The sequence below is a fragment of the Enhydra lutris genome, unplaced genomic scaffold, assembly GCF_002288905.1.
Source record: "Enhydra lutris kenyoni isolate GAN:26980312 unplaced genomic scaffold, ASM228890v2 scaffoldscaffold55, whole genome shotgun sequence".
Classification (NCBI taxonomy): domain Eukaryota; kingdom Metazoa; phylum Chordata; class Mammalia; order Carnivora; family Mustelidae; genus Enhydra; species Enhydra lutris.
The window spans coordinates 5463740-5488279 of record NW_019154139.1 but is presented as its reverse complement, the minus strand read 5'-3'; the positions used below and the strand labels follow the sequence as shown (position 1 = coordinate 5488279).

General features: G+C 48.7%; 1 protein-coding gene across 1 annotated transcript in view; it reads right to left on the bottom strand.

The window, feature by feature from the left end:
* The window catches only part of LOC111157666 (EF-hand calcium binding domain 6), a 202967-nt gene that overhangs the window by 57465 nt on the left and 120962 nt on the right, over positions 1–24540 (bottom strand). The window contains 5 exon segments of the mRNA XM_022519282.1: positions 1368–1486; positions 5611–5707; positions 15147–15379; positions 20725–20858; positions 23229–23343. Of these exon segments, the coding sequence (XP_022374990.1) occupies positions 1368–1486; positions 5611–5707; positions 15147–15379; positions 20725–20858; positions 23229–23343 (698 nt within the window).

The window sequence follows — 24540 nt, the reverse complement described above, 5'->3', positions numbered from 1 at the left end:
CTAGAGTGAGAGGTCCATCCATGTGTCCGTGTACCCCAATCTTTTGGTTACTCAGTGGGACCTACTCATTTCATGTACTGAAAGGGAATATGAATAAGGAGCCTAAATTGGCCCTGTGTTAGAGCTGATCTAAAAAAAATAAGGATTCTGTAAGAACTTCAAGTTGCTTTTCTAAATTAGACACAAAACAGCCCACCTAATTCTAAACTCAGCCAACGTTTCAGCCTTCCACTTTGAACAGATGAAAAGCTAAAAAATTACATGAGCTGCTTGGTGAGTCTGGCCCTGAGAGGGTGTACGATACTGGCGCGCCGTCGTGGGGGAAGGCAGGCGGCGGCGAACCTAGAGTGAGAGGTCCATCCATGTGTCCGTGTACCCCAATCTTTTGGTTACTCAGTGGGACCTACTCATTTCATGTACTGAAAGGGAATATGAATAAGGAGCCTAAATTGGCCCTGTGTTAGAGCTGATCTAAAAAAAATAAGGATTCTGTAAGAACTTCAAGTTGCTTTTCTAAATTAGACACAAAACAGCCCACCTAATTCTAAACTCAGCCAACGTTTCAGCCTTCCACTTTGAACAGATGAAAAGCTAAAAAATTACATGAGCTGCTTGGTGAGTCTGGCCCTGAGAGGGTGTACGATACTGGCGCGCCGTCGTGGGGGAAGGCAGGCGGCGGCGAACACATCATGAAGACGGAGGTAATTCAAAGACAGATCCGGAACTTGGAAATGGACCGCATTGTTAGCGCACCTTGAAACTCAGACATCTACGTGGGGAATATTGCAACTGGGGGCCTAATTCAGGAACAGCTACGTCTAAAATTCATTTTGAAAAATGTAACCAATATTAGATATTATGTCCAGTTTAAGACACCCTCGGGAAACTTCTCCAAGTTGCCAAAAGTTTGGTTATTTTCTCTCAACAAATTACTTATCTATAAAACAGTTGTACGACATTGATTTCCATCTTTAGGCAATGGGGAGAGATGGTTTCTCCCCTTACCGCTGCGACTCTGTGTGCTGCGCTAGTTGTATTAGAATAGAGTCTTTGGAGAGCAACTTAGTGTTTTAAAATGATACAAGTTTGGACTTGAACTCTCTGTTCCTTGCAAATGCCAACCTCTCCAGTCTGGTATCCATGATGAATGTTTTACCCCGATTCTCCATGGTCCTAAAGACCAGCCTCTTGGCCAAGGCTGCTTTGTTGAGGGAGCAAGGACACAGGACAGACACAACCCAGTGGAAACCTTTCCAGGCCCTGCATCGCACCCCCAAGTGGCATGCCAGGTGGGGGCTCAGTCTGCTGCACCCAGCAACCTGGGGCTGGCAGGATAGAGGGGAGCCAAACCTGCAGATTCCACTTACCGTATCCAGAGCTTTTCAAATTCCCTTGGCGTTAGGGGAATATCAAAACCATAGAGTGCGTTCTTTACGTCCCGCCGCCGAAGAATGCCATTGCCCTCATTATCAGTTTCTATAAAATTCTAGAACATGACAAAACAACATTTAGTAACATATAAAACATGTTCATGGCACTCTAGAGGATTGCCAGTAGTCAATATCTCAAACAATCTAAGACATTTCTCTCCCCATCTACCTGCTTAATTACTTTTTTATCAAAGTTCCAGATACCCTGGCCATTCCTGTGAAGGAGGTAACACAGCAAAATACACACCAGCATCACATACTGGAAGGGGCTTGTTTCCGGGTAATGAGTGATCTCAGGTGTGTGGTCAGGATTCTTCTCCTGACCAATGACTTGGGTTCAAAACTACTAGAAAGAAGGGTCAAGCAGTGCCTGGGAAACGAGACTGTAGCCCTCTGGCCCTAAGGGGGGATAAGACTCGGGAGACCCCAGCTGTTATAGCTTTTTTAATGTCGTCGAGGGGAGCAAAATGTATTTGGGTATTGTTTGGCCATTTAAGAGAGCTACAGACTAGAGGTGATGTGTGGAACTTGGCACTGACTTAAACTGTTTGCACGTAATAGCTCATCTAACACTCCTCGTGACAACGCTGTAGAGTCAGGGTTAGGATTAGGGTTAGGGTTTCAGAAAATAATACTTACAATAGCGTCAAAACCAGAAAGTCCTAAGAACAAATCTTACCAATGATTGCAAGACTGCCACACAGGAAAGTCTAAAACTTTACTGAACGATATTAAAAATACCAAAATAAATGGAGATATACTATGAGCACAAACTGGGAGGCTCGAAATTATAAAGATGTCGTTTCTTTCCCAACGAATTTCCCAGTAGGTTTTGTTCCTTTGTGCAACTTGACAAATGGATTCATAAACTCTTCAAGAACAAGGAGGAGGCACTTGCCTGCCAGCTGATTAAAACGTGTCACTGAGTTACGGTGACTGTAGGGATGTGGTATTGGTGCCCAGACAGACAGAATGACCGGTGGAAGAGAGTGATGACCCAGAGACACCCACGGGCCTTGATGCAGGACGGTGGTGATGCCATAGGTCAGGGAGGGAAAAGATGGGCTTTACAGGGGCTAGGCAGCTGGGTCTCCCTATGGAAGAGTGGAAGCAAAGCTGTGCCTCCCCACATACAGGAGACAGGTGGTATGGATTTCAAGACCAGGATGTGAACAGCTGCCCTGGAAAGCTGCTAGAAGGACCTTGGAAAGCTGCTGGAAGGACCTGGGAAAGCTGCTGGAAGGACATTTTCACAACTTTGGGTGGGACACAGTTTCTTGGACGAGACCTACAGGGACATGTTAATGCATCTCACTACCTCAAAAAAAAGAGCTTATATTTGCTGAAAGATACTGTATGAGAAAGGTGGAAACACAAAACACACACCGGGAGAAGACATTTGCATTACGTATCACTTATCCCAGACCAAGAGCCGAACTGTCGTACGAGTTCCTGTTGACCAATGAGAAATAACCAGACAACCCGGTGTGAAGACTTACAAGCAGGCACTTGACAGAGAAAGGAAATCAGACTCAGGAAGAGAGGAGAAGGTGTTCATTCTCATTAGTGACCCCATTAGTGACCCACACGTGCTACTCAGCACTGCAGTGAAATGCTGTCACACATCCAGCGTGAAGGAGAAAAGAAAGTCTGACAGTACCAAGTGCCATCACAGGAGAGTGGAGTAGCTGGGACCGAAGTCAATGGCCCACAGAGCCGAAGCTAGTCACCGTCTGGCCCTTGACACAGAGTGGGCTGCGCCATCTCAGACGTGGACAGTGTTCTCCGCCTTCATCCGGATGGTGGTTACGTGGTGGGACACAGCTTGGGATACATGTTACCTTCAACGTACCTAAACTGCATGTACATTACTATTATGTGTATTACAATATACATACGTTACGTGTGTTCGTGCATATCAGACACACAAATACACACATGCTATATATAATCTGTATTCTAGTCCACTGTACATGTAGTGTGTTTTCTAGTCCACTGTAGAGTCACAACTTAAAAACAAGCTTGAAAATGAGCCACTGCAATCATCATTCACACCATTCCTTTGCACCCTTCTTGGTGCTTATACCTCTGTCTCTTGGGGACAGAGACCATGTCCTTTGTTGGTCACTGTGTCTTTAATATCCTGCAACTGTGCATCCTTAACTCATAATAATGTTTGCTGAAGAACTCAGTGAACTTGTTTTCCAAAACCACTTCCATGGGAAGGAGCCCGTGAGGCCGCCCAGGATGGGACGGTGGCTGTGCGCATCCTTGGCCCAGCCTGGCTGAGCGGCTCACCAGTGCCCACGGCTCCCTTCCACTGCAGGGGTGCGCCAGGGCCGGGGACCCCCCGCCTCACCCCAGGCAGCTGTTGTGAAGGCCGCTAGTCTTAGCTACACGCCACCGAACTTTCTGTAGGTTCAGGATTCAGAACGAGTGCCTTCAGAGCTTTATTCAAAATAAAGCAAGAGTGGGCAGAGCCATCCGATAGGCTACCGTTGGGACACGCAGCGCCAGTCGGTCCTGCGGGGTCCGGGCGAGGTGTGGGGATGGTCAGGACACCTGACTCCCAACACAGCAGCCCCCCACGCCCCATCGGAGCCGCTCTGATTGCTCTTCCTCTGCCACCTGCCGAGTCGTCCTCCCTCCCCACACTTCCATCAGGCCCAGTTCTAGAAGAGACAGACCTGAGGCTGCTGGTTTAGCAGCAGAGCACTCCGGGGTCCCCACGCCTCCTCTGAACGCACTGGGGGTGCCGTAGGGTGTCAAAGGTAAAGATGACCTTGAGAACACACAGGATTCAAGATGTGGAGAGGCGAGTGCAGAGGACCTGCTCGCGGCCGTGGACACAGAGATGGGGTGGGGAGGGTGGGGGGTTGGGGGGATCACCAGCCCAGGCCAGGACAGGCCCAGGCAGGGAGCAGAGGAGGCCCCACAGAGCCATCCTAGAGCTGGTGGGGGAAGCATTTCAGGAAGGATGGCTGCCAGAAGACGGAAACAAAGACCTCTGCGGCCCTCTGGTCACACCCCAGCATCCCCAGAGCGCCGCCTGCTTTGTTAATTAGCTGCCTGTGCTCCTTGACTGCCGCCTGCCCTGGCCGGTGATCAGACCCATGGAAGCAGACAGACCTTTGTTACCACCGAACCCCTGGCACAAACCCATGCTGCTTAATCAAAGTGGGGCAGGGTGCCGAGAGAGAGAGCAGTGGAGGGCGGAGGGCAAGTGATGAGGGAGGGAGAAAGAAGGGACAGAGGTAGCGGGGAGGAGAAGAGAGGCTGGCCGAGAGAAGCCGACGAGAAGGCGTGGAGAATGGTGTCACACAGGGTTCTCTGCCCTCTCCCAGCTGGCATGCCTGTGTGGCCTGCAGCTCACAGCCCAGAGCTGGTCCTTCATTCCCAGAGGAAGGCTCTAGAAGGCCAGGCCTGCCCAGTGGGCGTGCGAGGACTCGTTCCCCATGATTTGCACCCTGGGCTGCTGCACAGTCAACTCTGAGCACAGAGGACTGGGGAAAGGCAGCCCAGGGGCGGCCCAGGACTTACAGGACAGGACATCACGTTGTGCACAGGCCTTGCGAGAGACAAACATAGAACAAAAAGGACCAAATGAAGCAAAGTGGAGGCATTCTTCACAACAACGTGAAGATATCTCCATTGTGTGGTTTTAAAGATGGTCCCCAACGTGAAGCTATTGTGTCCTTGCTGCGTTATGAGAGGAGGACCCCACACTCCAGACTTGGGATGACCCCAGTCCTGCATGCTCGGTTCTACTGTCCTGGGGGTGCAGCTGCCATTAGATCATAGATCGACACCACATCAGTGTACGTGACTGCCTGTCAAGGGCGCTCACCTTCAAAACGTGCTTCTTATAATTGTGGAAGGTAGGAAGAAATACCACTTAAAGATGCATATTTTGAACTGTGTCATTTCTTTTTCATTTTTAATTCATATCAAACCTGAGATAAAGCTAGGAATTTCTGTCCATGTAACTCGAATAATTAGTCATTTTCCTAAACACCAGTTGACCTTGAATGTGAGAATTTGTTTTAGAAAGTATTTTAAGAAGAGCAGAAATCACTGATTGGGTATACAAAGACTGGATCGAAACAGCTTGACCATCCGGATGATCTGGGAACACTGAAATACATTTCCTTTCCTTTTAAGGAAATAATCATTTTCTTACCTTAGATAAGTCTGACCATCTGGTTTTTGCTTTGGTAACAAGATACTGATGAGCCTGTTCACAAGCTAGTTCTGAATCTGCGACCTTCTGTTTTGGTCTTAAAAGAAAAAAAATAAATAACTGTGTTTAAATTTAATGGACTCATTAATCTCCCAAGGGGTTCCCCATCCCTGTTCGTTTCAAAGACACCGCTGAAGTCTGTGATTTCACATCTGGTCTAACTTAATTCTTAAAGTACAGTCTCATTTCCCCAGCTGTATGTTAGAGGAGTCTTCTTAAATTTTATAAGTCTTTGTTTATTTTCAGATAAATGCTGTTCAACTTTTTGTGCAGCTCACAAAACAAACAGGGCCCATTTATTCTCCGAAGGGGGAAAAAAACCCACAATAGAATAGTAAGTATCTTCAGAAGAAAACAGCTAAAAACTTTTATTTCTGAACTCACACACTGGGATGACGGGCACGCAAACTTCAGGAACAATGGGGGTGGATTTGCTTATTACTCCGTCCCAGCTGCTGTGCACAGGTTGGGTTTAGGGTACATAAAATGATCGAAATTCTGTTTATTTCCTTACAGAATGATGGACACAGAAGACACTGTAATAAACACCCGGTGCTTACCGCTGGGGCTAGGCCATGGTGAGGGGAGGTGGGGGCTGTGGCTGGAGAAATTTGAGATGCCTTGAATTCTTCCACTAAGGGAGGGGTGTATGGAAAGCTATAAAATCTTTTCCGACTTATTCCTCTGTAATTGTTTTGCTCCTAGAGACACCTGTCACTCCATTTCTGGGCACCCGAGCTTTCTGCACCCACATCTGCCCTTGAAATACTCCCCCTGCAGATACAAGAGCACCAGAGACATTCCTCCAGCTAGATGGGCTGTGAAGACATCACCCCAACAGTTTCCTGAAATGGGTTCCCATCTGAGACCGCACTTGGAACCCGCACTTATGCACGGGCCTGTCGGCTGATGAGCACATCTTGCCTGAGAGTGGGTAAGAGGGACACGTGACTGAGGCATCCAGCCCCTCAAAGAAATTTCTCCTTAAGGGACCCAAGAAAACCAGTGCGGGGGACAGACTGCAAAGAAGCTCCATGTAGACCCTTTAAACAAGTATTATTTCTGGTTCCGCAAAAGAACCGACTCTAAGAAATAAGGTCTAAAGTCAACCACCATGCAAATGCAGGCATTTGTGTGCTCCAAATGACGGAAGTCAAAGGTTTATGTAATCCCCAAAGAAGGGCGGCTTTGAACATGACCGTCTGCGTGTGACGCTCAGGTCAGCAGTGCTGTGAAGGTTTCTGGGGTAATGATGGCCACCGTGACCTCAGGGACTGGTGGGGGCTGAGCACTGCCAGTCAGGTGACCCATAGGATCTTGAGATTTCCCGGCAATGCCGGCATTACCATCCCACTTTGCAAAAGAGGAAGCTGTGGTTTAGAGAGGTTAAATAATTTGCCAAAACGTGTCACTATTAATGATCTTTCCCCCTCTGGTTGCCTTCAACATGTTGCTCTTTAAGTGACACCGTGGTGGGGGTTGGGGGACACCTACCCTGGGGCCAGGCAAATGTGTGCCTTCAGTCAGTGTGATTTTCCCTCCCTCCCTGGCTCCCTCCACCCTTGACCACTCCTCTCCTTCCATCGCAAAGTTTATTCTCTCTTCTGAAAGGTCATCCCTTCTCATGTCCCCAACCGCCCCCTGATGCCATTTACCCACATGTCTGTACCGCTAGTGCTATAACGTCACCTGCTTTTCTGTTCCATCTCTCTCCAACTGCCTACCGGACTTCACAGAATCATGGAATTTCAAGGGTAGAAAGGGATCCAAAGGTCAACCAGTAGTTCACCACTAAAGGTTTTAGAAGGTTGGTGGGATTATGTTGCATATTCACAATTATTGCTTAAAGGGCTGTAGGTCCAGATGATGAGTATTCCCCTGCCTTCACCTTTAGACTCCTTCTAAATCCAACCTGCACCCAGAGGTCTCACCTAAACTCCCCTCAAAGGATGCAGATTCTATATCTGCAAAGTCAATGTACCCACACTGATCTCACTATCTAAACACATATCCAAACAGCCCCCACCAATCTGATTTCTCTTCTAGGCCATTAGTCTTGATTATTTTCTTAGGGACCCATGCTCAAACCAGGGACTCCTACAATTTTCCCATCCATTTCTCCCCTGTCCCATTTTACATACCAGTTTCCTTTAGAGACATCAGAAGGTTTTTCTATGGCCTTTTCCAAAGCTACTGGTTTCCACTCCTATTACCTGGTTCTTTAGATCCTGATAGTCAGGAAGATACAGTCTTCCTATTAGCCAGTCTGCCAGACACAAATATATATGAACTCCTACTATGTGCTGCTCTAGGTCCTACAAACACACTGACCAACAATGTGGACAGAGCCAACATCCTCAAGGAGCTCATGCTGCAATGGTGGGAACTTATAACACACATGGGAAAATGAATGAATCAGATAACTTCAGACACTGAAGACGGGTGAGAGGGGAATCTTCAGCTAGGAAGGCCAGGGAGCAGCTCTTTGAGGCATGAGTGATGAAGAGGCAGCTGTGTGATCTCAGGGACTAGCACTCCAGGCAGGTCAGGAGTCCTGAGATGTGCCTCTGGTCCCAGTTAAAAAGGAGTAAGCACACTCCCATCCTCTCTCCCCCCACTGATTACAACTCAAAACTCTAGAGGGAACACAAAAAGTAACCCTGAGAACACTAAAAAGTAAATAATAGGAGGCTGATGGAGAGGGAAATCAAAAGTTGAAGAATGACTGATAGACTGTGAGTTTCATGCATTCTTTACTGCCCGTATTCCCAGCTTAGGCTTAAGGGCACTCCTGATTCTGGAACTGTGTAGCAAGCATGGACGAAAAAAGCTCCAAAAGAAAGCCTGTTCTTCTGACCAAAGAACTCGGAAGGAGTGTCCTGAAGTACAAAGAGTATGGTGGGAGAATGCCTCTTGTCTCTTTTCACCCTCCCAGTCCTGATGCCAGGACTCCCAGTTACAAAACTGTACTTTTGTGACAGGGATGGCAGCAGTAGTAGGCAAGTAGGTCCCTAAGACTGCAACTCTTCTCTTTCACCAGAGGACACGCTCTGTGTTCCAAGAATGTGGAAGGTATCCACATTATTGTTTTTCTTTCACTGTGTTGCCCTGGGGTTGGACCCAGTCATAGGAAGTATATAACAGTATAGATAGGCTAAAACCTAGTTTCCAGTCAGAAGACCAAAAACCAAGGGCCTTTCTTGGGGCTGGAGATTATGGGGAGAAATAGAGAGGAGAGATCTGGAAAATGGGCTGCCCAAATCTGTGCAGGAAGTCCCAGGTTCACCTCTGCTGTGCACGTATGTGAAACTAGCCCAAAGCAGCACAGCAGAAACCTTGAGAACTTGACCACTACGTAGTGAAGACTTGCTGCCATGGCCTTGAAACTAACCTCACAGGGAAACCACAGAAGCCAGGTCAGGACTTGCAGTCTGAACCTAACTGGATTGATTTTCTGCTTAAAAAATAAATATAGAACAAATCAATATACTACTGAGGATTTTAACAGGGCCAGAGCATCATAATATAATATTAAAAGTGTCCATGATAAGATCCAAAATCACTTGGTATACAAAGAACCAGGAAAATCCCAACAATTTTCAAGGTAAAAGACAACAGAAACCCAACTCCAAGATGGCCCAGATGTTGAAATTATCATATTTTAAAGCAGTTACGATAACCATGAAGTAAGAGTAAATGTCCTTGAAGTAAGTGGAAAGACGGATGTTCTGAGCCAAGAAATAGAAGCTTGAAAAAAAGGGCTGGGGGAAGACAAGAATCAAACGGAAATTTTAGAACTGAAAAATATAACTGAAATGAAGTTTTCACTGGATTCACTCAATGACAGAATGCAGATGACAGAGGAGTGAGTCAGTGAACTTCAAGACAGATGAATAGAATTAATCCAATCTGATCCACAGGAAAAAAGGGAGAATAATATAGCCCCAGGGACATATAGGGACTTGTGATACAAAATCACAAAGTCTGACATTCATGTCATTCGGATATAAGAAGAGGGGGAGGGAGAGATTGGTACCAAAAATTTTTAAAACATGAGGAAATAATGGCTGGAAACTTTCTAAACTTGATGAAAAAAATAAATTTAAAGATTCAAGAAGTTTGGCAAGCCCCCCAAAAGATAACAAAGTCATGCTCAAACACATCATACTAAAACTACTCAAAACCAAAGATAAAGCAAAAGAAGTCTTAAATGCAACTTGAGGAAAATCGCAAGTGCCACCATGGGGGCAAGACCACCTGAATGACAAAGACTTCTCACCACAAACCATGAAAACAATGGAATTACATTCACAAAGTGCTGTGAAAAGAACTGTGTTAACCCAGAATTCTATACCCAGCCAAAATACCTGTTAGGACTGAAGAAGCGAGAGACATCTTCTCAGTGAAAGAAAACTAAGACAATTTGTCTCCAGTAGACATGCTCTAAAACACCTGCTGAAGGAAGTCCTTCAGAGGAAGGAAAATGACAGCAGAGAGAAATTTAGAACTTCAAAAATAAGGGAAGAGAAGCAGAAATGTTAAGTATAAATACACTATTTTTCTCAGATATCAAAGTGCATGAAGCATAAATGGATAGAATGGGAAGGAGGCATAGACAAATGCATACTGTTTTTGGAGACTTTAACCCTTTTCTCTTAGTAACGGATAGAACAAACAAAAATAAGCCCACAGAAGACCGGAACACTATTAAGCAACCTGATCTCACTGGCCCACTCTACCTAACAAGAGCCAAATACACATTCTCATCAAGGATCCATGGAATATTCACCAACACAGACCATCTCTAGGGCTGTAAAATGAAGCTGAACAAATGTCAAACAATTAAAATCACACAAAGCATGTCTTCTGACCATGACAGAATTAAACTAGGAATCAATCACAGAAAGATAATTGGAAACCATGCAAATATTTTGAAGTTGACAAAAACACACTTTTTAAAATAATTGTGGATCAAAAGAACATCTCTAGGGAAATTGGATAATATTTTTAACTGAATGAAAATTAAAACCATAACATATCCAGGTCTGTGGAATGTAGCCAACTCAGTGCCTCTAAGGAAATTGACAGCATTTAGGGTTTTTCTTGGAAGAGAAAGAACCCAACTAAAAAAATCTGAGTTTCCAAACTTAAGAAAATAAAAAAGAAGAGCAAACTATTCTTAAAGCAGGAATCATAAGGAGGAGAAATCAATGAAATTTAAACAGAAAAACAATAGAGTACAATCAATGAAACAAAGTGGTTCTTTGAAAATATCGACAAAATGATAAATCTTTAGCTAAACAGATCAAGAAAAAAGGAGAGAAGACACCAGCTACCAATATCAGAAATGAAAGAATAGATATCACTAGAGACCCCACAGATATTAAAATAATAATAAAGGAGGAATACTATGAACAACTTTATTCCCACAAATTTAACAGCTTAGGTGAAATGGACCAATATCTGAAAAAACACAAACTACAAAAATTCATTCAAGAAGGAAGAGAAACTGTGGATGATCTAACTATTAAATTAATTAGATTCATAGTGCGAGTATTTCCAACAAAGGAAGCTCCAGGACCTGATCACTTCTTTGGTGAATTATATCAAATATTTAAGGCAAAAATAACAATTCTATACAATCCAGAAAATGGAAGAGAACTGGCATTCACGACTTTCAGCATTTCTTAGAGATCCTTCAAAGAACAACAAAAAAAGTGTTTATTTTCTTGATGAGATAAAACTCATCCTATCTTGCAATACCACATGGGTCTTTGACCCTCTCATATATATTACAGGGTCTTGGTGATCTTGATTTCAATTTTACTGATTGATTTCATTATCCTAAAAAGTGGTCAATCATTACTCATTGTTTCCAACTATTCTAAGAAAAGAGACTAAGAGTATAATAAGAAAACAAAAAATGAGGGAATTGCCTAGCTGATGACATGATATTGAAATGAATCACTCCCCAGTCTCCTGATTGTACTGCCCAAAGTACACCAGCATCTTTCAAGAAGGTATAAAAGGAGACAGCACACTATCTTCATAGTTTTCTGTTAGTTTTCTTGAACACAGTGAGAAATTCAGAATGCTTATTTCATGCTCAAATGGCAGAAGGAAGAAAATTGAGATAAGAAGATGTTTCCCAATGATCAGACGAGTTGGAAGAGGAATGCACACAGGTTCACACTCCAGATTCCAGTGAGGATGGTGAAACTGATCATATAAGCCAGATCTCTTGACAAGTGAATGATAAATTTCTAAGAACAAAAGGGATATTTGGTATTTTAACTTTAGCTAGCCATTCAACAGGAATGATCTGATCATACAATATTTGTGACAAGAAGCTAGAGTGTTTAATTTTGTGAAAAGGACATGTGATGGTGTTGTTTCATCGTCTACGGTGTACAGTCACCAAAATGTACTGATGTGGGTTGTCAGGAGATACATGGACAGGCAGGTGTGTCTTAAACAAGGGAAGAGACTGGAAGGGAAGAAATGATATGAAAGTCAAACAAGTCATTGGACTGATCACTCTAATTGGTATTTATACATCTAAAAATGAAAATATTTGCAGTTATGTAAGAAACAAGATGGTCTTACTCTCTTCAATAAATTTACTACCTTCAAAGTTTTCAAAAGTATTGTGTTTTGATAATGCCGGTGGAAAGTGAGGGCCCAGAAGGCAGAGGAGCCCCAGCAAGAGGTTGGGATGGCTTCCAGAAAGGGATAGCACTGAGGTTTGGCTGGGGGAGGAGAGAGAGGCTGGTGTGGTGGTTGGGTGAAAGAGGGTGAGGTGTCTAGGCAGAGAAAGGGGCCCCTCCAAACAGGCACCCTGGGTTCACATTTCAGCCCACCACCCATCACCTGGGTCCTTTATCTGGAAAGTCAAGTAGTCGTGCCCTCCCCCTGCCCCAGGGTACTAAAGGCTATGTCTTCATGAAGCATGGGCATGGGGTCTGGCCATGGGAGGGTCTGGTTTTCTAAAGCAGTGCCTTAGTTGGGGTCTCTGTGCTGTCTCCAACAGACCCTTGGAGGCCACACTGGGTCTCCCTGGGCTGTAGGCTCTCCTCCTTTACATCCATCCTCTATTCCGGGGCTGCTGAAGGATCTTTCTGCTGTGCGATGTGATTCCCTCCCTCCACCGCACAAAATCCTCTCCTGTCTGCTGGAAAAGGACAAACTCCTTGGCCTGGTTCTCTGGTCCCTTCTCAGCTGGCCCGCCTGCCTCTCCAGGACTCCCCCCTGACCCCCTACCCCGTCCCCGTGCATGCCACTTCCACACCCGAATCCTCTCCCCATTTCCCAAATGTGCTTGACATTCCCACCTCAGATTTTGTAAATGCTGTTCTCTGGCCTTGAACCACCATCTGGTAGCCTGCACCTGATAAACTCCTACTCTCACCTCAAGATCCCACTCAGACGTCTACTTTTCCTGTGTGCCTCAAGCAGGCTTAGCTGCTCCCACCTCTGTGGCACTCCAGACATCCTCACGTTTCAGTGTAGCTTTTTATTTTTGTCCCTGTCCCCTATACAGCCGTGATCTCCTTCAAAAGGAGCCTTATTCATCTCTGTATCACCTTGGCCTGGGGCAACGTCTAGCACATCGCAGACCCTCAGTAAATGTTTGTTGAATGAAGGCACACATACAAATAAGAAGGCTGAGTCATTTGAATGGGAAGATGGCGCTTTGTGGTTGAAATTTTCTAGGTTCGTTCTGCATACATTCTCCAGAAAATTCTTTGGGAAGGATATTTTTGTATTGTTTTAATGTTAAGCAATCAAGTCTCATATTAAAACTCCTCAGAACTTGAGCAATTGGAAGCAGGTGTCCAATTCACATGCTATGTGATCATTTCGCTTAGAAAGAGACTACAGTTGTTTTCTCTCTGGCTGGCTTTTCTTAAAGTGCAGGCAAAATAAAACCAACGAATTCGAGAGAAAAATTAAAGAGCAATATCAGAGGGCCTTTGCAGCCTAGCCAAGTATCATGCAATCTGGCCCAGCAATGGGGGCTCCTGAGGGCCCCCCGCTGCAGGGAGCTCCCTTGCCTGGTGGAAGGAGGGGCCACCAGTACCTCAAGGGCAGAACAGCTAGTGAATGTTAGAACCATGCAGAAAACATGTCCCTGCATTGTCATAGTGGATGGTAATGCTTGCAGAAATAGTAGTAGTATTCTTCTAAAAATTGGTCAAGGAGTAGCTGAATGGCTTCTTCATTCAAGCCCATTGGCATTCAACAGATCTCAATGGTTTTGGCATTACTGTTACAACTTAAGGGGGCATCCGCTATCACTGGGGGAGATGGAGGACACAAATGGAGTTCCTGCTGCGCTGACATGCAGACTCCCCTCCTCGCTGGGAGGGAGGCTATCATGGAGTGGACAGGGGCCTGGGGGGGAGCACCGCCTGGGAAAGGACTGGAGGGGTCTTTGCATCTTCCAAACAGTTTGCACGGCTGACCCCAGATTTATGAAAAGAAGAAGATATACAGTCAATCCTTGAACAGTGAGAGGGTTAAGAGTGCCAACCCCCACACAGTCGAAAATCCCCATGTAAGTTTTAACTCCTGCCCCAAATTACCTACCCATAGCTTAGTGTTGACTAAAAGCCTTACTGAGAATACAATCAATTAGCCCCTATTGTGTTTGTTACATGTGTAATGTACTGTATTCTTACAATAAAGCCAGGGAAGAGAAAATGTTAAGAAAATCATAAGGAAGACAGGGGCGCCTGGGTGGCTCAGTAGGTTAAGCATCTGCCTTCGGCTCAGGTCATGATCCCAGAGTCCTGGGATTGAAAATCATAAGGAAGAGAAAGCAAAGTTATAGTACCTTACTGTATTTATAAAAAAAAAAAAAAATCCATACTTTAAGTTTAACCTGCAGAGTTGAAGCATCCTGTGCTGTTCAAGGGTCAGCTGTGTATGTATACACTTACATTCATAAGAGAAGCCTGAAATGATACACGGGTTCCATCAATTGCCATAAAGGGTTCTGTGGTGCCAGTTCACACGGATTGCATGGGCTGCCATGTTCATGCCTGGCCAAATGTTCTCTTGACAAGTGTTAGTAGGCAGCCTCCCACGTGGTCCAGCACAGCTCAGACAAAGGGCAGGGTGCCCAGAGGTCTCAGAAGGCTGAGCCCATACATCTGATCCCCCACTTTATAAAAGAAAAAACGTAAGTGCATGTCTCTATTTGTGTGCCTCGAAAGAAGACTGGCCTGATTCCCAGTGAAATGCCAACACGAGGCTCACGGGCGGCTAGATGAGGTCATACTGTCTCATCGGCACCTGTAATTTCTAGCTTTTTTACATTGAATGCATTTTCCTTTTGTGATTTTTCTGGAACCACCAAAAAAAGACAAAATAATTGCTCCCAGGGGGCAAGTCTGCTCCCCACCTGCCGTGGATCCCAGCGGGAGTGTGGGACTGGGCACAGGCAAAGGCACCGAGGCACACTGCCCTCTTACCTAATCAGTCTCTGAGGCGCGTCATCCATCCTGAATGGTCTCTTCTCACACAGATTTCGAAATTCCCGATAATTTAGAGTGACGCTGAGTCTCAAGCCAAGAAGGCCCAGGAAACGCTCAAACTCTTCGTCTTTAAGATTGAACAGTAAGTGCAGTAGCAATCTGTGAAGATCATGCGTGTTGATGATGCCGTCCCTGTCACTGTCTATTTTAAAGAAGGCAGAGTAGGGGTCCTAAAAACAAAATGCACATGTCAAAGCACTTCCTTCTGAACCCCGATGACAGCACTTACAACCCCCCATAGACGAACTCATCTCCAAAATGAGGAAGGGGCGGCGTTCCCACTCCTGCTTTTGGGAGATCTCACTCCTCCAGGAAAATCCTTGCCATGATACTTCTTTCCCAGGAAATGATACACCATGTTCTCCGGTGGCCTCTTTTAATGCAAAGGATCTAGGGAAAGGGACAAGAAAGGCTTATCCTTCCCTTCCCCTCTCTCTGTGTTTATGGTACTGCTCCTTCCAGCACTGGAAGTAAGAGGATGCTGGAGCTTTCAGGGACACAGAAACATCTAGATATCAATGTTTCTACAGAAGTTTCATGATGTTTGGTGACTTCTGTCTATAGGAGAACAAGTGCGGTACTGGGGGGCTCCCCGGGGGCCATCCAGAGGCCATGGCCTGATTCTTGAGGACCGTGCCGAGGCACCAGTCCTGTCTGAGCTTTGCATGCCTGCTGTCCCCCCAGGATGTTGCACAGGTTCACCTGCTGGGTCAGTGGGACTGCGGGAGGGCATGGCCGTCCCTGTCCTGCAGAGGAGGAGGAGCCTGGGAGCGAACATGGGATTTAGAGGCTGCGTGGCACTACTTGGAGGCAGGCTGTTCAATTTCAAATCCCAGCCCTGCCACTTCATTTTGGGGTCACCTTAGGTGAGAGCTTTGACCTGGCCACGTTTCCTTTTTCTAATCTGTAAAACGGGGATCGTGAAAGTCCCTACTCCCCGGGTGGTGGGTGGGTTGAACAGGCTAATGTATGCCAACTGTCTGGCATGTTTTCCAAGGGCCCGAGCATGCTGTCTCTTACTGGTACTGCTGCCTGGCACCCGGGCTCTGAACGGCTCTGTCTCGACCGATGGCCGTGCCTCCCGCGTATGCATTTCTGCGTCTCAGGCTTGGAAAGTCAACGCGATGGCCCCAGCACCCACGGTATCCACCAGTACCTGACGCAGCCCCCACCCGCGGGTCCACCTGGTGACTCCCGGGGCGCAGCTGCGCTCATACCTGCAAGTCCCGGGAGTTGCCTTATTTATCGCAAAGGAGACCCGCTAGGACTCAAGCGTCCAGTCCAGATGTTTGGGATTTTGCGGAGAGGTCTGTCTGCACTCCTGCATTTACTCAGCCCCTCCTGCGTGCCGTCACTGTGCTGAGTGGGCTGGGGACCAACTTCCAATGCTGCCCCTGCCTCGCAGGGCACCACCATCCGGCAGGCAGGCACCTGTGTCACCACCGCCGGGGACTTGCTCAGGGTGCGGGCCGCCTCCTTGCTGCAGATTCCTGTGATACTGTCGGCGCCAGCCCCCCCCCCCCACTTCAAGCTCACGTCTGCAGGGGTGTGGGGGCATCCCCGCTTGTACGTCAAACCAAACAAGCCCCAAGTCAGGTCCCTGACCCCCAAGCCCCTGCCCTCAACTTGCTTCTCCTCAGCTTTCCCACCTCTGCAGCTGACGGCGCTTTCTTCCAGCCGTTCAGACCACAAACCTCGGCGTCATCCCTGCCCATCCTTTCCTCACACGCGCCACAGCCAGCTTCTCCCCGTTCCACCGCCTCTCCCCGGATTCCACAGGAAGCTCACAAGGGGCTGGAAGCCACCCCCACCCCCCAACTGTTGCCACCACTGGCTCGCACAGTGGCAGGGGTGATCCCACCACAGCTCAGGCCGGCACCAGGTGCACCTCTGTTCACCCCGCTGGCTCTCTGCCGCTTGCAGGGTCCAGTCCTAAGTCCTCCACCACAGCCCCCAAACCCGGCGACCCCTCTGCCCTCATTTCCTTTCCCTCACTGTCCTGAATGTGCCAAGCCTGCCGTGGGCATCTCGGGGAATCCCCCACGGTACCTGCACCCTTCGGCACGTCTGCTCCAACGTCCCCTGTCAGGGAGCATTTCCTGACCCCTGCTCTGGACAATGGCACCCTGATCGGTCCCTGACACCCATCCTGCCCTTTTTCTTCATGGAACATGTCACCACCTGACACACTAGAGATTTGTTTGTTCACTGTCTGCTCCCTTTCTGGAAGGAAGACGTGTGATGAGGGCTCTGATCCGTTCCCTGTATCTCCAGCTCAGAGCAGGGCTTCATCAGTACACACGGAATGAAGCTGGCGGGTCTGGAGATGGCGAGTGTTTCCTGAGCACCTATGAAGTGACAAGCATTCAGCTGGGCGGACACCCACTGTAACTACCGCACGGTCCCTGACATCAGAGTTCACACAGTCCAGTGGGGGCAGAAAGGCCTTCAAGCCCATGACAGCAAGTCAAGGGTGGAAGGTGCTGAAAGTCAGCGGGAGAGCCGTGCTAACTGCCGGCCTGAAGATTCCTCATTTTATTGGAGTCGCACAGATTCATCTTTACTAGACATGAGGCTTTTGCTGAGCTTCTCCCCACATTAGACTGCTGGTTTCTCCATCTGTAAAATGGGGATGCTGATGCCTACCGGATAAGGTAGAGTAAGGACTTAAACACATGAGGCCGCGTAGGCAGTCCTTCCAGTTCACTGTGGATGATTCAGGAACAGCTCAGCCCTAAATGTCTCAGAGGATTACAAGACCACACACACTTGGGCTAGGAGGGGAATGGACAGCAGCTGATCTCCCCACAGATCTGAAGGCGGGGGGAAGGACGGAGCACATAAGAAAGATCAGAGCTTGGCTGGCAGTTACCTGATCAGAGGGGGCTGGACTGGCAGTCCGGGCAAAGGAACAGAATGTGCAAAGACATGAAGGTGAGGAAGAAGCCTGCTGGCGGGCAGGGAGGAGGGGTCAAGCTGCAGCTACAGAGGCGGCCCCAGCCAGTGCAGAGCCAGGTGGCCCACAGGCCGGTCAGGCAGGACCGGGGCTGGTCCTAAGGGGACCAGCAAAGGGGATGCTCTGATCAGGACCACGTGCTGAGGCCAGCCTATAAGGTCTCATGTCGAGGACAGACCATGAAGTGGTCCCATTTGTGTGTGTGTATATGGGGGGGTGGTAAATCCTGATTGTTTTAAAACATACATCTGAACCCATGGACACATGCCTGACCCTGCAGAGACGTTGTCCTGACGGTGAGCCCCCGGCTGAGGGAGCCCGCAGGGGCCACAGAGAATCCGTGGTCAGGTTGTGTCCCGGGCCACCCAGGGGCTCTCCGGGCCTGCTTTCCTCACCGCCGTCGGGGGCGAAGATATCCTTTATTTGGTCACAATGAACTATTTCCTCAGCTCTTCGTGGTTTTTGGCCTGAGCTCTGGGTACGTGACTAACTCGCCTGTGACCCCAGCTGAGCACTGAGGCGGCCTCATTCGGCCACAAAATCACTGTCCAGACAGCAGCAGCGGGTGTAACAGTATTCTAAACTGATACAAGTTGGGTTTTTCATTATTGATGAGGAGAGATGTTTGAGAATTTCTCACGAATAGGAACTCAATAAAATAAGTAAAGTGACTGTCCCTTCCCATTCAAAAATCAAAGCACACACTTTGCCTCGTTCACGCCCACCTGTGAGGACAACAAGCAAACTGGCAGTGACCCCAGATGTCACCCGCCTCTTGGTACAGACCACGCACACTCTGGCAATTAGAGGTTCACTTCTTTGTCTCACCACTAGATTATATACTCTTGGCAGGATAGTGGGTGTCAGCAAATGTTCATTGAATAAGTTCATTATGTAATTATTTAAACTAAAGATCACCAGGAAATATGAGACATGTGTGCACTGTCACCAAGCTTCATGGGGACCAAAGGTAGGAAAACAGTGGTGCCGGCACAGAGCCTGGCTTTCCCCACTGAGTCCCCCGACTGGGGAAGGTGTGCAGGGGCGACAGGTGGAGGGAGAGGCTAGAAAAAGGAGTCTGGCTTGCAACAAAGTGGGTGAATTAGCGCCCCAAGTAAGGACAGCAGAGGGGTGCTTGCCTGGGACCACTCTGGGCCACTCCAGCCCTCTGCTGACAGGCACAGAGGGAACATTGGCTCCCAGGGTCTCTCTGCCCCCCTTCTGCCCTCTCACCCTCAACCAGGACTTCCTTCTTTAGAAAACCAGGCTCTTGACCCTCTACCTGACCCTGGCCTCCTCCTGCTCCCTGGGGCTGGGCATTCGCTCAGGCTGAATTCTGAGGACCCAGGCCTTCTCTGCATATGCTCACGGGGACCGCAGCTTTTCAAACCAAGAATTAGGATGCAGGGTCTGACGGCTGGACAGAACATTCAAAGTCAGAACCATCCTGCAAATCCAAGCCAGACAAGTCCTCATAAATACATTTATTTTTAAATGGGAGCTTGGTAACCAAAATGCATCTCCAATGGCAATCAGCGCGGGGAGGAGGCTCCAGAAGCACAGAACTCCGCGGGTGCGAGCTTCAGCCCCAGGGTGCTCCCTACCCTCCTCTTCTGGACTCGCCACCTTCTCGCCTACGTGCTCCTGTGCACCGTCGGACCTCCACCCCGTAGCGAATATGTCAGCTTATTAAATTGATCTTCCCCCTTTCATTGCTCTCTTTTCCTTTGCGCCAAGACGCAGTTAGCTTGTTCTAAGCCCATCTCTGTGTCTAAATGGCTGCTATCTACTTCCCCCATCTTACCCATTCCAGTTCCCACATGCAACACATCCTACCAACCCATAAGCTTTTCCCTGAAGCCCATGACCTGTCTGCCACCTCCCTCGAGCAAGCTCCCTCTTCTCGTGTTTGCTCCTTCCTTTTTCTGGCCAGCACACGCTGGGAGTTTAGTATTTGGTTCAGGGCCCGCCTCCTCCAGGAAGTCCTCCTAAGTGTGGTCTTTTCCCTGTGCCCCCATGGCAGGCTACCATTCCCTCTACAACAGGCGATCCCATGGGTCGCAACTCCCTGTTCACCGTCTCATCACGGGACACAGCGCTGCTCTCCACTTAGACTTGTCTTAGACTTGATGGAGCTCCTACCTTTTAGTAGACACTCCAGCCTATCCTAAATGCATCCCGCTCATCTGGTGAGCGAATGGGTGGCATGAAGAGGCCGGATGAATGGGTCCTGCATTCCCTGTAACTTGGGTTGCCCAGACTGTCCCCACCCCCATCCTCTCCTTACTTCTCCAAGGCCTTTGAGAGGCAGAAGGCAGAGCCAGCAAAGCAGCAGCCCAGAAGGACCTCGGGGAGGGGGAAGGGAGAGCAGAGCGAAGTCTGAGTACCCCACCCCGGCAAGGAGAGAAGGGGAGAGCCTGAGTCTGTGGAGAGCAGCGCTGTGTCCCGTGATGAGCAGGACATGACGGGCTCCCGGAGTCACAGCCCGCACAGCTGAATGGCTGGGAGCACAGGGGACAGTGTCCAGATAAGCTAAATGGTAGACAGGTCATAATTTACCCGGAAGGCTTCCTTCAGTCTCTGGGGGAACTGCTTCAGGCACTCTTCAGCGGTTATAAAGTCGCTGTCTAAATTATTCTTTGAAAGAACTGGAGGTTGCAGTGGGGCTGATTCTGGCCCATTCATTTTAGCATCTGAAACAATGGCATAAACCAGAAGACTTCCGTTAGTGGCGTGCCTACCTCTCTTGCTGTTGTGACCCTGGATCTCTACCTGCCCCAAATCCAGCCAGAATACCCGATGGGAATAAGGCTCTGGGAAGTGAACTTAGCATTGACTTGGTTATGATCTGGTTTCTTTCCCTTCAGTTTCTTGGACTTTGTCCCATCACTGCCAGAAGGACTCATTCTCAGGACGGCAGGGCCACACTCTCGGCCAGCACGCGGCGGCAACTCCATGCCCGTTCTTCCAGCTGGGCAGGACCACATCTTACTCATCTCTCCATCCCCAGAGGCAGTGAATGAACACTCTTGCCTGGTTTTGGTTCCTAGACTCATGCCCTAAACCTAGTGATGTGGAAGTCAATCAACCTTTGATAAACCTCCAGGTGTTTCCTGACTGCTTATCTGCTGGACCCTGTACGAGGGGCCTTCAAATATTTGCTGGTCTTTTCAACAACCTTAAGAGGTGGCTTCTCTTCTTGTGCCTCATTTACATGCAAGGAAATCCATTATTTTGCCCATTTTACATATGAGGAGATGGAGGCTGGGGTGGTGGGGGGGTTCCTCCCAACTTCCCCAAGGTCACAGAGTTTATGGACAGCAACACTGAACTCTGGCCCACCAGATTCCAGAGCCCGGCAGGCTAATTACTGAGTTAGGCCCTCTCTCTCCCCCCAAACAGAGGAAGAAACCATAATCTCTACTTAAAAAACAGCCCACTTCCATCAGGTTGGGATAACGTGAGTGTGGCCTTGTCTCAAGCCGGGCTACACACCTAGGCCTGGTTTAGACGTGGTTCTCTGCACATGTTGACGCCAACCTCTCCCCACTGCTCAGCTCTGCAGGATGGATGGTGGGCAGAGCATCCGGAGTTCGTGGGCGTCCTACGGTCCAGTCTTGAACTTGCCTTCTACCTCACCTCCACCTGGGCTTGGAGTGGCCTCTCTCAGGTTCACTATTCATGGCAGACAACACCTTCCCCTGCTGCTTAACTCCCCTCTGCCGTGCGCACCCCAACCCCTGACCTGGGGCCAGCCTGGGGCCTAGGTCTCTTACCCCCACCCGTCAGCATCTGGCTGGGCAGGGAGATAGGCAGTGCTGGGGGACTGCTTGGGGACAGAGGGGGAGGGCAGGACAGGGCAGGGAGGAAGCCAAGAGCAGCTGATGGCTATTGAGTCACATTTCCACTCTGCAATGCCCCCACTGCCCCGGGATGTGGGGCGAGTGACTGACTCACCCTGGGGGCCCACTTTCCTCAAGTGAAAGATGAACTCACCTGCACACCAGAAGCACTAAAATAAATGAGTTCCTTTTCCTCCTTTTTGTTCTCCTTCAAAAATGTCAAAACATACACCCCAAGGTGTATTCTAAATGTCTAAATGTTGACCCCAAGGTCAACATTCTAAAATCCCATGGCTTCTCGAATTGCCTTTTTCCTCCCAAGTGGGACCTTCCCTCCCCTAAAACAGGCCCATCAAATGCTAGTTTGCCATGGTCAGAAGGGACCCTGGCATTTTCCCTGTGAGGAGTCCCAGCTTGCCAGTGTTTCTAGGGGAGACCCATCACCCCGCACAGTCATCTCCCAGACTCCCAGCCCTGTCTGGCCTGCAGTGTATTTGCAGCAAAACAAAAGAGATTCCGTCAATGTATTTGTGTGATTTTTGTAGCTTTCCTAGAGGGTTTATTTGTCCTTCTTAAACTTCATGAAGAGTGGAGACCAGGGGGAGGATAACACGGCAGAGAGGTGGGAGGCTGGCTGGTGGTCATCTCTCTGCTGGGTGTTGGGGCGGGGGAAGAAGAACAAGAGCAGGGGGCAAACAGGAGGGCCTCCCTCACCCCGGCCTGGCTGTGAATTTCCTGGCAACGGCTTTGGGGCAGGGGAAGGGGAGGGCCAGCGGCTTGGTGATTGTGGGTGTGTCCCTGAATCTCTTAGGATCTCTGCATCCTTCCCTGCAGAAAAGGGGGAAGGACACTGGCCTGGGTGGTGCATGGGTACCACTAACCACAGACAAGCAGGATCTCTTCTCAGGAGGGAAAATATAAAAGGACAGGAAGCGTGATGGAAGGAGCATGGGCTTTGGAGCAAATTTTAGAAACCATTTGGGCTCTAAGTCTGTAGAAGGCTCTGTCGGGCAAACTCACAGTTTGGTTTAGTGAAAAGAAAAGGCCGAAACACAGTCAGACAAAAATCAAACAAAAATGTCTGTTTCCAGTCTTAGAACACACACTGTTTCCGCGTCTCAGCTCACACTACTTTCCCCCAGCGGCCTTGAGGCACCGCTCGAAAAGCCTGGCAGTGCCACCAGCCGTGTCCCAGCAGGGCTGGCGCTAGTGATTAGCTACCTTCAAATCCTGCGGCAAAATCAAGGTAACTCATCCTGTCTTTCTTATATGCTATTTTTGCCGTCAGCCGAGGGAGCTGGTCGTCATCCACAGGCATTCCGCTAGCATCCAGCACCTGGAAAGGAAGAAAGGGAAGGAAGAGGCCCGTTAGGTTGTCCCAGGCTCCCTGCTGCCTGAGCCCCTCTGGCCCCGCCGTGGGCTCACCACCGCCAGGACCCCTGAGTTCCAGCCTGTGATTGTTACTCGTCTGACTCCACCCACTGGCTCCCTGTGGGCGGGGCCCGGGAGGGGTGCCCGGCTCCCTGACCCAGGGCAAAGTTTGTTTGCTGAGCAAGTGAGTGAACAAAGCAGTAAGTGGGCTCCCAGCCTTGGGCTCAGTGGGCCGGCCCTGGGGGTTGCAGTCAGTGCTCCAGACCTTTCCAAAGGCCACGCTTTCCAAGATACCCAAATTCACATCTGCTGGGACTAGCTGTGCGTTTCGAGTCTCCTAAAGTAAGATTTATATTCACGTACGTCGAGGAAACACGAACAAAGTCCAGCAGGGTGGTTTGAGGGAGGAAAACTAAAGTTTTTATCAAAGTTTCATTATGATCCAGTTTAAGCTGCAAGCTCTTGTGTTTTTTTGTGGGGGAGGGACCATCCGTGGACCCTTCTCTCCTCTCATGTGAGCGCACTCCCTGAAAGTCATCCGCCATCCCTTCCTTCCACAACACGGAACCTACCGCTTACCAGTGGTTTCCGTTTTGTATGAGTAGTTGGGCAGGTGGAGGGACAAATGAGAAAATGTACTTCCCTGCATCGCACTTAGTGAAGCAGAATTATCTAGATGATGCCTTCCGAGGAGAAACTGATTAGCTGGGCTGCTCAAGGAGCCCATGATGCCGGGACTCCTCTGTCAGGGGCCAGTAGGTCAACAACCTGGCCAGTGCTACCTGCCTGCAGGTGAATCCCTCCAGAAGGGATGCTGAGAGGAATATAGGGAGGACAGAAGATAACAACCCTCCTGCTCTCAGAGCACCACAACCTAAATTAGAAAATATGTCTCTCTTCCAAAAAAGGACACTGAATCACACTTGGAAATGTGTGCATCTAAGGGACAAAGACATCCAGGGTGGCTGACCTCGCCCAGGACAGGTGAAAGAAATCCGTTTGGGAGAGCAGAGTCTGGAGACGGGTTTTGAAGGAAGGGTCTGTCTGTGTTTTCAGAGGGGAAGGGGGCAGGGAATGAAGAGACCAGCTGTTCACACAGGTCAGGGGCTCTGGCGCCACAGGAAGCTAGAGTCAGTTGAAGAGCAGAGGACAGCAGGGTACA